The sequence below is a fragment of the Geotrypetes seraphini genome, chromosome 4, assembly GCF_902459505.1.
Source record: "Geotrypetes seraphini chromosome 4, aGeoSer1.1, whole genome shotgun sequence".
In the NCBI taxonomy this organism is placed as follows: Eukaryota; Metazoa; Chordata; class Amphibia; order Gymnophiona; family Dermophiidae; genus Geotrypetes; species Geotrypetes seraphini.
In genome coordinates, this window is record NC_047087.1 from 97,583,749 (window position 1) to 97,597,161 (window position 13,413).

Here is a 13,413-nt window from a genome sequence, read left to right on the forward strand (position 1 = left end):
GGTAAAAAGGAAAATAAAGATGTAAGTCTGATTGCTCTTAAACACAGATGTTGTTCTTGAGCCCCGCTTGACAAAAGACATCCATTCGGCCGGTCTGTGCGGTGGATTTGTCCGGGAACATTACATTACATTACAATACTGACTTCTATTCAGCCTGTACCTTGCAGTTCTAAGCGGATTACATCAGAAGATAGCTGGACATTTCCAGGAACAAAAGTTACAATTAAGAGAACTGGACATTTCCAGGAAAAAGTTACAATTAAAGAGCTGGATACATTGTACCCGGAGCTTCGATTTTTTTTTAACCATCAGGTAGGTAATGAAATTGTTAGATCTTCCACAACGGTGTCTCCCCGAACGCCTCAGTCTGCCATCTTGGTCAAGCTCCGCCTCCTTTTTGTTTTTACGGCGTCTCCCCGATCGCCTCAGTTTTTGTATTTACGGCGTCTCCTAGAATGCCTCAGTTTTTGTTTATAACTACTAAAATAAATTCTTGATTAATCATGAGTAGGCTGGCTTTTAGTTAACTCAGAAAGAAAGAAAAGTTTAAGAGCAATCAGACTTACATCTTTATTTTCCTTTTTACCATTTGCCTATTTAAATTTTTTTTTAGCTTATCATCAGCTCCGCCTTCATTTAAATGGTGGACTAACTATACTTTGTAATATCTTGTTTAAATTCCTATATTTTGATCCTATGTTTACTGGTGATTACATTGTATTTTTCTTTCATTTGAATTGTAACATTGTCAAATGTTAATACTAATAAAAATTTAAATTACCAAAAAACACTATTGCAATTTTGTAAAAGGGGGGAGGGGAAGTTAAGTACATATGAATGAAATTATGTGTGATGAATTGAAAAACAATCAAATATAATATAATGTGCAACCTAAAATCACATAGCATAAAAATTGTAACATAAAGAACAATGGAGTGTCAAATAAAAACTGCTTAATATTATACTTAGAATGTGTTATATCCATATAAAATATAAAACACACAAATGCATAAGAGTCACCAAAATATACAATGTACGAACATGAAACAGGTAATACGTAATATACATGAGAAATAATAATACCTAATATAAAATACAAAAGCAGTGAATTGTGTACAAGAGTGTGAAATGCATGAAAAGTATACATAAAAAGTGAAATAAATAACGTATAATAAGAACAATCGTGTCTAATATCCAGTATAAAAATACACTTAGTAAATATAAATATGATAGAAAGCAAATAGAAAACTTTTTTTTAAATTCTTTATTCAGTTTTAACTCTTGCAACAAGTGTACAAAATTCAATCAGATAATTCGTACAAATCACTTGACATTCTAACAATTATTGTCAAATGCAAATAGAAAACTAATGTTGAATATAAAAAATAAAACTAAGCACCACACCATCAAAAATTACAAAGACTAGGGGACACTCGAAGTTACAGGGAAACACTTTTAAAACCGATAGGAGGAAATTATTTTTCACTCAGAGAATAGTTAAGCTCTGGAACACGTTGCCAGAGATTGTGGTAAGAGCGGATAGCGTAGCTGGTTTTAAGAAAGGTTTGGACAAGTTCCTGGAGGAAAAGTCCATAGCCTATTATTGAGAGAGACATGGGGGTACATAAAAACATAAGAATTGCTGCTGCTGGGTCAGACCAGTGGTCCATCGTGCCCAGCAGTCCGCTCACGCGGCGGCCCCCAGGTCAAAAACCAGTGCTCTAAATGAGTCCAGCCTCACCTGTGTGGCAAGAACTTGGCCAACTTTGTCTTGAATCCCTGGAGGGTGTTTTCCCCTATAACAGACACCGGAAGAGCGTTCCAGTTTTCTACCACTCTCTGGGTGAAGAAGAACTTCCCTACGTTTGTACAAAATCTATCCCCTTCCAACTTTAGAGTGCTCTCTCGTTCTCCCTACCTTGGAGAGGGTGAACAATCTGTCTTTATCTGCTAAGTCTATTCCCTTCAGTATTTTGAATGTTTCGATCATGTTCCCTCTCAGTCTCCTCTTTTCAAGGGAGAAGAGGCCCAGTTTCTCCAATCTCTCACTGTACGGCAACTCCTCCAGCCCCTTAACCATTTTAGTCGCTCTTCTCTGAACCCTTTTGAGTAGTACCGTGTCCTTCTTCATGTATGGCGACCAGTGCTGAACTCAATATTCCAGGTGAGGGCGCACCACGGCCCAGTACAGTGGCATGATAATCTTCTCCGATCTGTTCGTGATCCCCTTCTTAAATCATTCCTAGCATTCTGTTTGCCCTTTTCACTGCCGCCTTGCATTGTGCGGACGGCTTCATCGACTTGTCGATCAGAACTCCCAAGTCTCTTTCCTGGGAGATCTCTCCAAGTACCACCCCGGACATCCTGTATTCGTGCTTGAGATTTTTATTACCGACATGCATAACTTTACACTTATCCACATTGAACCTCATTTGCCATGTCAATGCCCATTTCTTGAGCTTGATTATGTCACATTACAGATCTTCGCAATCCCCCTGTGTCTTCACTATTTTGAATAACTTCGTATCTTCTGCAAATTTAATCACTTTACTCATCTTACCAATGTCCAGATCGTTTATAAAGATGTTGAAGAGCATGGGTCCAAGCATCGAGCCCTTTGGCACCCCACTGGTGACGCTCTTCCAGTCCAAATATTGTCCATTTACCCCCTATCTCTGTTTACTATGTTCCAGCCAGTTTTTAATCCACATGAGCATTTCACCCTCGATTCCATGGCTCGCAATTTTCTGAAGTAGTCGTTCATGTGGAACCTTGTCAAAAGCCTTCTGAAAATCCAGATATACAATGTCGACCAGGTCGCCCTTGTCTATCTGACTGTTTACTCCTTTTATGAAATGCAGCAAGTTCATCAAACAAGATCTGCCTTTGCTGAAACCGTGCCGGCTAGTCCTCATTAGACCGTGTCCGTCGAGGTGATCAATGATGTGGTCCTTTATCAGCGCCTCTACCATCCTGCTTGCCCTGGATCGGTAGCATGGAATATTGCTACACCTTGGGTTTTGGCCAGGTACTACTGACCTGGATTGGCCACCGTGTGAATGGGCTACTGGGATTGATGGACCATTGGTCTGACCCAGTAAGGTCAGACCCAGTAAGTTCTTATGTCTTAACATGAATATTTCAAAAAAGTGAGATGTTAGTCTATAAGAAAGTTATGAAATCAATCTCCACTTCAGGCCAAAGGGGTTGACTGTATTAAGTTAAAAAATGGCCCTTTGTTCAGTCTAGGAGTGAAAGATTTAAATCTCCTCCTCTCCACTGTGGTCTAAATGTTTTAAATGCAAAAACCTTACCCCCCCTCCTTTTTTTTTCAAAACTGTGCAAGAGGTTTTTAGCACCGGCCAGGGCACTGAATGCTCTGTGCAGCTCCAACGCTCATAGCAACTATATGACTGTCGGAGCAGTGCAGAACATTTAGTGCGTCAACCAGCGTTAAAAACCTCTTGCGACAACATGTTTTTTAAAAGCCTATTTTTTCTCAATATACCTTTTAAAGGTTTTTAAATTGTTTCATATCTGGTCAAACAGATTTTTGAGAAGCTCATTTTTAATTTGGATGGAACGTACACCTGAAAATTTTTTTTTGTTAATTTTTTTTTTTCCCAAATGTCAACAAACTGCAAGCATCTGTTAATAAAGATCTTAAATCTGAAAAAAAAAAAAAAAAACCCTCTTGCGTGGTTTTGTAAGGGGGGGGGGCGGGGGTTAATGTCTTGGGATAGTGTGTTCTAAAGTCAATCCAATAGTTTACCAGAGGGGCAGACCTCACATTTCTCAAGATACAAATATGGTGCTCAATAATATTGGTACATATCTTCCTTTTTGTTTTGCCAATATAGAGGAGCTTGCAAGGGCAGATAATAATGTAAACGACATTTTCTGTGTTGCAAGTACTTGCACATTTAGTATTTTGTTTTTTTACATAGCCTTTTCTCTCCCTTAGATATATGCTTAGCAATTTGGTTACTTTAAAAAGGAATATTGTTTCATTATTTTTATTAATACTGTTGTTAAATTAATTAGTTTTAACTGTCCCTTATTATTATAATCTTCCATTTAGATTCCTTTGCTTTCATAGTGTTACCTTTATGGATTTCATTTCATATCTCAAACCATTTTAACACCAGTTGATATGTATTGGCTTTACATTATCGGTTTGTGTCTGGTATTATATCTACATTCCCTCACTCTGTTATGCTTCACATTATTAGTCGCCAACTGTTTTGTTATGTTTTGCACTTTTCATTTCTTCACTTTCCACACAATAACTCCATTTTTTCACATCCTCGTCTTTCACTATATTTCATGTGCATCATTTCACAATTTTCACATTTTTACTTTCTTGTAGGATCCCAGAAGAAGGATTTTTTAGGTGAAATACAGACCGTGTTGGGTCCGCATCTTATATTGTCTTTGGTTTATTGACTTTATACTTATTGCATCACTTGTTTTGAGATTATTGCATTTATTGCATTTTAGTCCTTCTTTGGGTTTTTATTTAATATATTAATAAACTTTTACATCCAGAACATCGATTTCACAGCACCTTCTTTTTATTGTGGTTTGTCTCCTTTTTTCTGTGGAATCATTGGGTATTCCGTTTATTGTTGACTGTTGTTCAAATACTCTCCACTGTATTTTTAGAATGTATCCCATAAAGAACATAAGAACATAAACATAAAATTCAAATCCATATTGAAGCTGCAAAAAACAATACGATGCTCCATTATCCAAAGGTTGCACTATCCTACAAACCAGTGGTCTAAAATTTGTGGCCTGCCAGGCACTATTTTCGGTATGTTTATCATAATCACAAAAGTAAAATAAAACAGTTTCTTGATCATATGTCTCTTTAGCTATAAATGACAATATTATTATTAAGACTTAGCCAAAAGGAAAGATTTATAAACTATAAAGAGTTTTACTTCATGCAAAATTGTCATTTCTTTAATAAATATATAATATTGTAATCACAGCTATAATCAATTATTAATAATGTTATTTTCATTGGTTTATTTTAAATATTATTGTGAAGTACTCAGACCAAGTAACCCAAAATTTAGTGAAGTCACTACAATGAGGTTAACAAGGGGACCATCATCGCCTTCACCTGTCCCCTGCCTCCCTAGATGACCAAAAACTATTTCAGATAACATTATTAATAATTGATTATAGCTGTGATCACAATATTATATAGTAATTCTTGTCACAGAATACTAAGTTTTATCTCCCTATTAAGTAAGAAACATTTCTTTAATAAGACATGAACTATTTTTTCTGAGGCCCTCCAAGTACCTACAAATCCAAAATGTGGCCCTGCAAAGGGTTTGAGTTTGAGACCACTGCTACAAACTGTCATACAATGAATGTTCCTGGGGTCTCTTACCTAGAACTCCCCCCTGTGGTTTCTGAGTCTCTCTCCACAAAAGCCATGCCAAGGCCTGCTTCTGGTGCAGCATCAGAGGAACCTGAGAGCACATAAGATAATATTAACTTAGGAGCAATGCAGATATAGAGAAGAGGACAGCATTTATTAGCTTCGCCTAACACAAGATTATTTCTAGTTCAGGAAGCAAATGAAAGCTAGGCTCTTCATGTTTCAAGTTTAATAGAAAATTTGATTAAATCACATTATCCAAGTTTCTAAACAATGAACAATTTTTTTAAAAAAGGGAAGCAAAAACAACATTTTAGTGACCAAAGGCGTAGACAAAGACATACCCAAACAAAAGGGAAGCGGGGGGGGGGGGAGGGAGGGGGAACTACAATGAATTATAGAAAAAAAGAATATAAAAGGGAATGACATAAGGTTGGGGAATATTTTTTATTTAAACAGTGAGGCCTTGTATGAAGTTTTAGGATTCGAATGCGTCTGTAAACAGAAATCCTTTTAAATTTTCCTTTGAATCTATCAAGGTTTCAACCGGGCCTTTAAATGAAAGTGACTTACTAGTCAAACACACACACTATAGCAGGACATGTTATCCACTCCTACTGTATCTGAGATAAATTTCATGCACCATTCTGACCTCATGTGCAACTTTCTTCAAATTAGTCCCCTTATTTCTATCTATCTACAGAGTAGGCCAAAAGTAGGTACAGTATACACAGTATTTATTCATTATTTCTTTTAATTTTACAGGTATCACGAATAACATATGCTCAAAATGGTGCTCAGGGTAAACCGAATCTCCTCCGCATGAATTTCTCCTGAGGGAAAACTCTATTATCCTCCTCCCGACGAAGCCTAAGTGAAATTAAGCCAGAGTTGAGGAGTATCTTTGAAGTCAATGGTCACTCTGAAGGAGAGAAATGGAGTCTCTCCAAGGATTCTAAGAATATTTGGATAAACAGCAGTTCTGGATGTTTGTTGTTTTTCCGCATGTTTTGGGATTGGGATTATTTGATTGGTTGTTCCTATCACCAGGATATATTCATGTCATGAGTGGTGACACATTGGTAACATTCAGTTTATGAAGAGGGCCTATGGAGCGGTTTGTCATAACCACCACAAGCATTTTCTCCACAAAGATAAGTTCCTTAGCACCCCTTTATGCTTAATGGGTTGCATTTGCAATGTTCAACATTATAATTCCCAGTAACAAAATAACAATCTAGGTGATAGTTTAAACTTTGTTGCAGGAGGAACTTTGGTGGTGCGGTGATGGTTCCTCTTCATATTAGTCTTACCCACTTATGACTTACATGTTGGAGCACTGAGCACACCATTAACACTAGGAATATGATGGCTTGTTTTTTTTTTTATTTAGTTTATCATTTTTAATTTAAAAGAATTTTTTTGAACAGTAAGACTGCATGTGGTATTGTGAAGCATTAATATTAAATCACACCATGCGGTGATCACTGGATGCCACTATAACACCAGAAACACTGCTATCAAGTAGAGTATGCAGTAATCAAGTAGAGTATCCAGTATTTAAGTTTACTCAGTTTGCTCATGTTAACCTGCCAACAACTAATGGGTTTTTTCTAGTTTCATCAGAAATAATTGTCAAGAACTCCAGTTACAAAATAAAAAGAACTATATTCTCAATAAAGCTTTCTTAGCTGCTCAAACAGTACAAAACACTCCTGCCTCTTTCAGACAACTCTGACTGGCGGTGCTGATGTTTCTCAAAAGACTGCAATTAGATCTCACTAAGCATTCTCCTATCCCAGGGCTGTACCGTCAGACCCGCAGGTTCTTCCACAGTGCTCTCTGCAGAGGGGCATGACTCCAGGGATTTGTGCAGGTGATCAATAGCTTCGCTGGTGGCATTGCGCACTGCAAACAAAGAATCCTCCTTAATTCTTCCCCCATAGAGACTTTCTTGCTGTGGTTTTCCTGGAAGAAAGAAGTAAACATCATTGGCATCAGCAGACAACTCTACAACATTGTTGCTGCTCTGGATTCAGAATGATATGGAAGTAGAACAGTATCAGAAGAGAAAGTGTCCACAGTATGCTCCTAACCAGTACAGTAAAACCTTGGATTTCAAGTAACTTGGTTTGCAAGTGTTTTGCAAGACAAGCAAAACATTTTATTAAATTTTAACTTGATATACAAGCAATGTCTTGCAATACAAGTATACATGGTATACACACATCACAACTGAGCCGATGGTTATTCTCTCTCTGACACTGCAAGAGTGTAATGACTGTTCTATATGAGCAAAGTCTTGCAATACAAGTACGTATATAGTATTTTGTATTAAAGTTTTTGAATTGTGGAACAAATCATCTGAGTTTCCATTATTTCCTATGGGGAAATTCGATTTGATATACAAGTGCTTTGGATTACAAGAATGCTTCTGGAACGAATTATGCTCGCAAACCAAGGTTTTACTGTATTTATATATAAGATTTAGACCATAAGAACATAAGCATTGCCATATCCTGTTTGTCTGTATCCTGTTTCCAACAGTGGCCAATCCAGGTCACACGTACCTGGCAAGATCCCAAAAGAGTAAAATGGATTTCATGCTGCTTACCCTAGAAATAAGCAGTAGATTTTCCCAAGTCCATCTTAAAAATGGCTTATGAATTTTTCTTTTAGGCCTGACTTTAGTACAGGAAAAGACGGAGCATACAGCAAGTGATTTCCTTCACTCGCCGGCGCTCTGGCTGCCCTCTCCCGACTCCCCTGCCTAAAAACTGTATTCACGGTTTTTTGACATTTGCAGAGGTTACTGGAACGGAACTCCCGCGAATATCGGGGGAGTACTATATACTCAAATATAGGATGAGATTTTTGAACCCAAAAATGGGGGTCTCGTACTATATTCAGGTCATCACCCGACACCCCTCCCCGACTTAATGCACGCCTCTGATAGGCCAGGACAGGAGAGATCCCTCCCGTCTCCTGTCCTGGCCTAGCTGATGCAAATCATTTTTTTTTACCCCCCCTCCTACCTGCAGACCTTTTCTGATACCCCCGGTACCTTTTTAGTTATCCCTAGTGGTCCAGCAGTGTATGGGCAGTACAGCGTTCCTGCCCTGCGAATCTCCTTCAACTTGCCGATTGGGGCTCGCGGCGCACAAGCATGCAGGAGCGAGCTTCTCAAGCACCCGCACAGCCCTGCACCGCTAGCAGAATGGTTACTGCCAGTTCTTGCAAAATTTGCGGGACCTAGCAGCAGCCATTCTGCTAGCGGAGCAGGGCCACATTGGAGCTCGAGAAGCTCACTCCTGCATGCCTGTGTGCCACGAGCACCGATCGGTGAATCAAAGGAGGTGCGCAGGGCAGGAGCACGGTCCTGCCTATACACCGCTGGATCACCAGGGATAACTAAAAAGGTATTGGGGGAGGGGTAGCAGAAAAGGTATGCGAGGAGGAGGAAGATAAAAAAATGATTTGCATCAGCCAGTCCGGGAGATGGGAGGGATCTCTCCTGTCTCGGCCTGGCCTACCACTAGACCACCAGAAGTGGAAAAAAAGGTGGAACAGGGTGTAAAGCCTAGAAGGGAGGGGGGACAGGGTGCAGTCAGAGCATGGCAAGTAGTGAGGGGGGCTGGCTGCATAGCCTGGCAGGGAGGGGGGCTGGCTGCATAGCCTGGTAGGGCAGGGAGGGAAGGGGCCTGGGTGCATAGCTTTGCAGGGCAGGGAGGGAAGAAGGCTGGGTGCAGAGCCTGGTAGGGAAGGGGACTAGGTGCAGAGCCTTGCAGGGCAGGAAAGGAAGGGGGCTGGGTACAGAACGTGGCAGGGAGGGGGGGCTGAGTGCAGAGCCTGGCAGGGAAGGGCGTGAGGAAGAGGACACTCGGTGCAGATCCTGGGAGGACATGGCACTTGAATATTAAGTCCCCGTCTTATATTCAAGTCAACCATTTTTCCTCCTTTTGGGGGGAAAAATGGGGGTCTCGACTTATATTTGGATCGACTTATTTTTGAGTATATACGGTATACATACAGTATGAAGTAATAGCAACTGACCATAACATTGCAGCTGACCATTAACATTGTCTGTATTTCAGGTGACTTATATTATTAACCTCAGTCTCTCTGACCATCAACATAAATAGCAGCTGACTTATATTATTAATTATTATATTATGAAAATATAATTATGTTAATATAATAATAAATTAAATAAAATTAACTATATTATAATAAATAAAATAAATAAATTTTATTTTATTATTAACATCGATATCAGCTGACTTATATTATAATCTCAGTCTCATTGACCATTAACAAATAGCAGCTGACCATTAACATTTTCTTTATTTCAGGTGACTATCTCAGTCTCCTTGGACACCCAGTAGGGATTTCTTAAAAAGCCATGTTTTCAGATTTTTGCGGAACAGTATATATACTGTGGTTGTGCAAATTTCGATGGGAAGAGTTTGACATATATTGTTTGATTAAAATAAGATTCTGTTTGAAGCTTTTTTTCTCCATCTATTTTCTTATCCTGCACAGTTTCTGACGAGGTCCCTCCAGTGGACACTTTACAGCAATTTGATATTTTCTATCACTTTAATCAGTACATTGTTATCTCCATATATTTGTGTGTTGGCTAAAATAAAAACATTCTAAAAAAAAAAAAAAAGGATCACTCACAAATCTGATCTATGGACAAGTCAGCTTTAAGTTGTTTGTCAGTTCACCAACAGACTGTGGTTTGTTATGTGTTCAGTGCACCTACAAAAACTACTTTGCTTTGTCTCGGCCTGTATTTCTACTACATCCAAGCATCTCTTTCACAATGCTTGCCATAAACTGGGGATCTACTCTGCAGGAGGAATCTCTCATTAATCTATCTTTAAAACTAGTAGGCTTGCACATCATGAAGAGATTTTTTTCACAATCTGCTCCCAAATGAAGACAGATCTGCACACATTGATTCCTGCCATCTGCATCATATTTTTCCTTTGCTTTTTATTAACTATAAGGCTCAGAGATGAAATTGTGGAAAAAAATCAGAGAAGCATGATCTCCAGTTTAGATAATATTCATTCCCCTTCCCCCAGACACACTCTGGCCTCTACTCATTCCTTTATGATCTGCTAATCATATATCAAGGTGGAAAGATTCACTACCCTAAGAGTAGGGCCACATTTACCTATGGCAGTGGTTCACAATTTTTCTTCTGTGGTGACGCACTTGACAATGTTCATGTATGTGACACAACAAATAGAAAGATCTACTGCTAAACAAAGCATACTTAAATATTTCATTTTTTAATTATTAAAGTTTAGAATGACTATCTATCCCATATCAAAAAGCTGTATGCAAAACATAAATCCCAGAATTCGCAATTGTCATATAACAAAACAAATATATATTCAAATTCTGGCATCATAGAAACATGATGACAGATAAAGGCCAAATGGCCCATCCAGTCTGCAAATACGCAATAACCATTATCTCTTCCTCTCTCTAAGAGATCCCACATGACTATCCCAGGCTTTCTTGAATTTAGACAGTCTATCTCCACCACTTCTACCGGGAGACTGTTCCATGCATCTACCACCATTTCTGTAAAACAATGTATTTCCTTAGATTACTCCTGAGCTTATCACCTCTTAACTTCATCCTATGCCCTTTCATTCCAGAGCTTCCTTTCAAATGAAAGAATCGACTCATGTGCATTTACCCCATGTAGGTATTTAAACGTCTCTATCATATCTCCCCTCTCCTGCCTTTCCTTCACAGATTGAGATCTTTAAGTCTGTCCCCATACGCCTTATGACGAAGACTATGCACCATTTTATAGCCTTCCTCTCTGGACCGATTCCATCCTTTTTATCTTTTTGAAGGTGCGGCCTCCAGAATTGTACACAATATTCTAAATGAGGTCTCACCAGTCTTATACAGGGGCATCAATACCTCCTTTTTCCTACTGGCCATACCTCTCCCTATGCAACCTAGCATCCTTCTAGCTTTCACCATCATCTTTTCAACCTGTTTGGCCACCTTAAGATCATCACATACAATCACACCCAAGTCCCGCTCTTCGGTTGTGCACGCAAGTTCTTCACCCCTAAACTGTACTGTTCCCTCTGATTTTTGCAGCCTAAATGCATGATCTTGCATTTCTTAGCATTAAATTTTAGTTGCCAAATTTCAGATCATTCTTTTACTCTAGTGCAGATTTTCGTTATCATCCGCAAAGAGGCAAATCTTACCCGACAGCCCTGCAGCAATATTGTTTATAAAAATGTTAAGAAGACCAGGCCTAAGAACAGAACCTTTAGGCACACCACTGGTAACATCCCTTTCCTCAGAGCGATCTCCATTGATCACTACCCTCTGTTGCCTTCCACTCAACCAGTTCTTGACCCAGCCCTTCACTTTGGGACCCATCCCGAGGGCACTCAGTTTATTTATTAGATGTCTGTGTGGAAAACTGTCAAAGGCTTTGCTAAAATCTGAATACACCATATCTAGCGCACCCAGTCAAAAAAATTGATCAGATTTGTCTGACAAGTCCTACCTCTAGTGAATCCATGTTGCCTCCGGTCCTATAAGCCACAGGATTCCAGAATTGTCACAATTCTCTGTTTTAAAAGCATTTCCATTAATTTGCTTACTACAGAACTTAGACTTACAGGCCTGTAATTTTTTACTTCACAAATATGGTAATCGTAGCTTCAGCCGGAGGAGCCCACGTGATCGGCGGTTGCTGGCTCTTCATCTGGCCTGCCTTTCAGCCCTTTTGGGCACAGCAGACCAGACCTTTTGAAAAAAATTTCACTCGCAGCACAGTGAAGGGGAAGGGAGATCGAGTTGTCCCCCTTCACTGCACTGGAGGAGTCCACGCGGTCGGCGGTTGCTGGCTCTTCATCTGGCCTGCCTTTCAGCCCTTTTGGGCACAGCAGACCAGACCTTTTGAAAAAAATTTCACTCGCAGCACAGTGAAGGGGAAGGGAGATCGAGTCGTCCCCCTTCACTGCACCGGAGGAGCCCACGCGGTCGGCGGTTGCTGGCTCTTCATCTGGCCTGCCTTTCAGCCCTTTTGGGCACAGCAGACCAGACCTTTTGAAAAAAATTTCACTCGCAGCACAGTGAAGGGGAAGGGAGATCGAGTCGTCTCCCTTCACTGCACCAGAGGAGCCCACGCGGCCGGCGGTTAGTCCCTGCCCTCCTAAGCCGGTCCCTCAGGCCTATCTCCTCTCATTATAATTTAAAAAAAAAAAAAATTAATTATAATAATCCTTAGGGCCAAGCACCCTAATCCCTGCCTCTTACACGCGGACACTCGGACCGAAGCACCTTCCTTAAAATCTTATAGATCTATAATTGTTACATGCACAGGACTCTTACTTGTTCCTGCCTTTATACTATTACTGCTTTTGATTTTTATTGTACAACTGCTCATGCCTTTAATCTTAGTCGCCTAAACCAATATACCATCTTATAGATCTGTTCATTGTCTTTTATAACACTTCGGTTGTACCCCTATCTAGCTCACAATCCTAATTTGTTCAACTGTCCAACGACCTTCTCTCCCTACTGCTTCTTATCTACAGTTACCTGCCCAGGAACATTTCATATCTACCCACCCCAACATAATTATCTGTCTCTCCTCCCACCCTGCACCTCCTGTCTGCCCTCACCCCTCTCCCCGCCCAGCCCCCCTTACCACCCTACCTATCACCAAACATGTCTAGTCCTACTCACAAACATATCACCTTTCTCCTTCTGTACTTGCTCACCACAAGAGGCTGGATTTCTAAAGCTTCAGCCTTCGAACCCATACCTACTTACATTGCATGGACTAGAACCCCGGGACCTGACAAACTCCCCCGATCCCACAGACTCGTTCACGATGTCACAGAAACAGGTCCTTTTCCCATCCCTGTAATCCACACCACCCGCCACCCACCCAGACCAACACAAAAAAAAAAAAACGATCTCTAAAAAATCTACAACTCACGGAACCCTCGCCC

At 40.1% G+C, this 13,413-nt stretch overlaps 1 protein-coding gene across 2 annotated transcripts in view; it reads right to left on the bottom strand.

Annotated features, from left to right (window-relative positions):
• TTF2 (transcription termination factor 2) overlaps positions 1-13,413 on the bottom strand; it is a 124,909-nt gene that overhangs the window by 77,024 nt on the left and 34,472 nt on the right. For both annotated transcript variants that reach the window (XM_033943407.1, XM_033943408.1), the window contains exons 8-9: positions 7,209-7,366; positions 5,408-5,489 (exon numbers count right to left, since the gene is read on the bottom strand). In XM_033943407.1, coding sequence (XP_033799298.1) covers positions 5,408-5,489; positions 7,209-7,366 — 240 coding nt within the window. The remainder of the gene's footprint in view (positions 1-5,407; positions 5,490-7,208; positions 7,367-13,413) is intronic.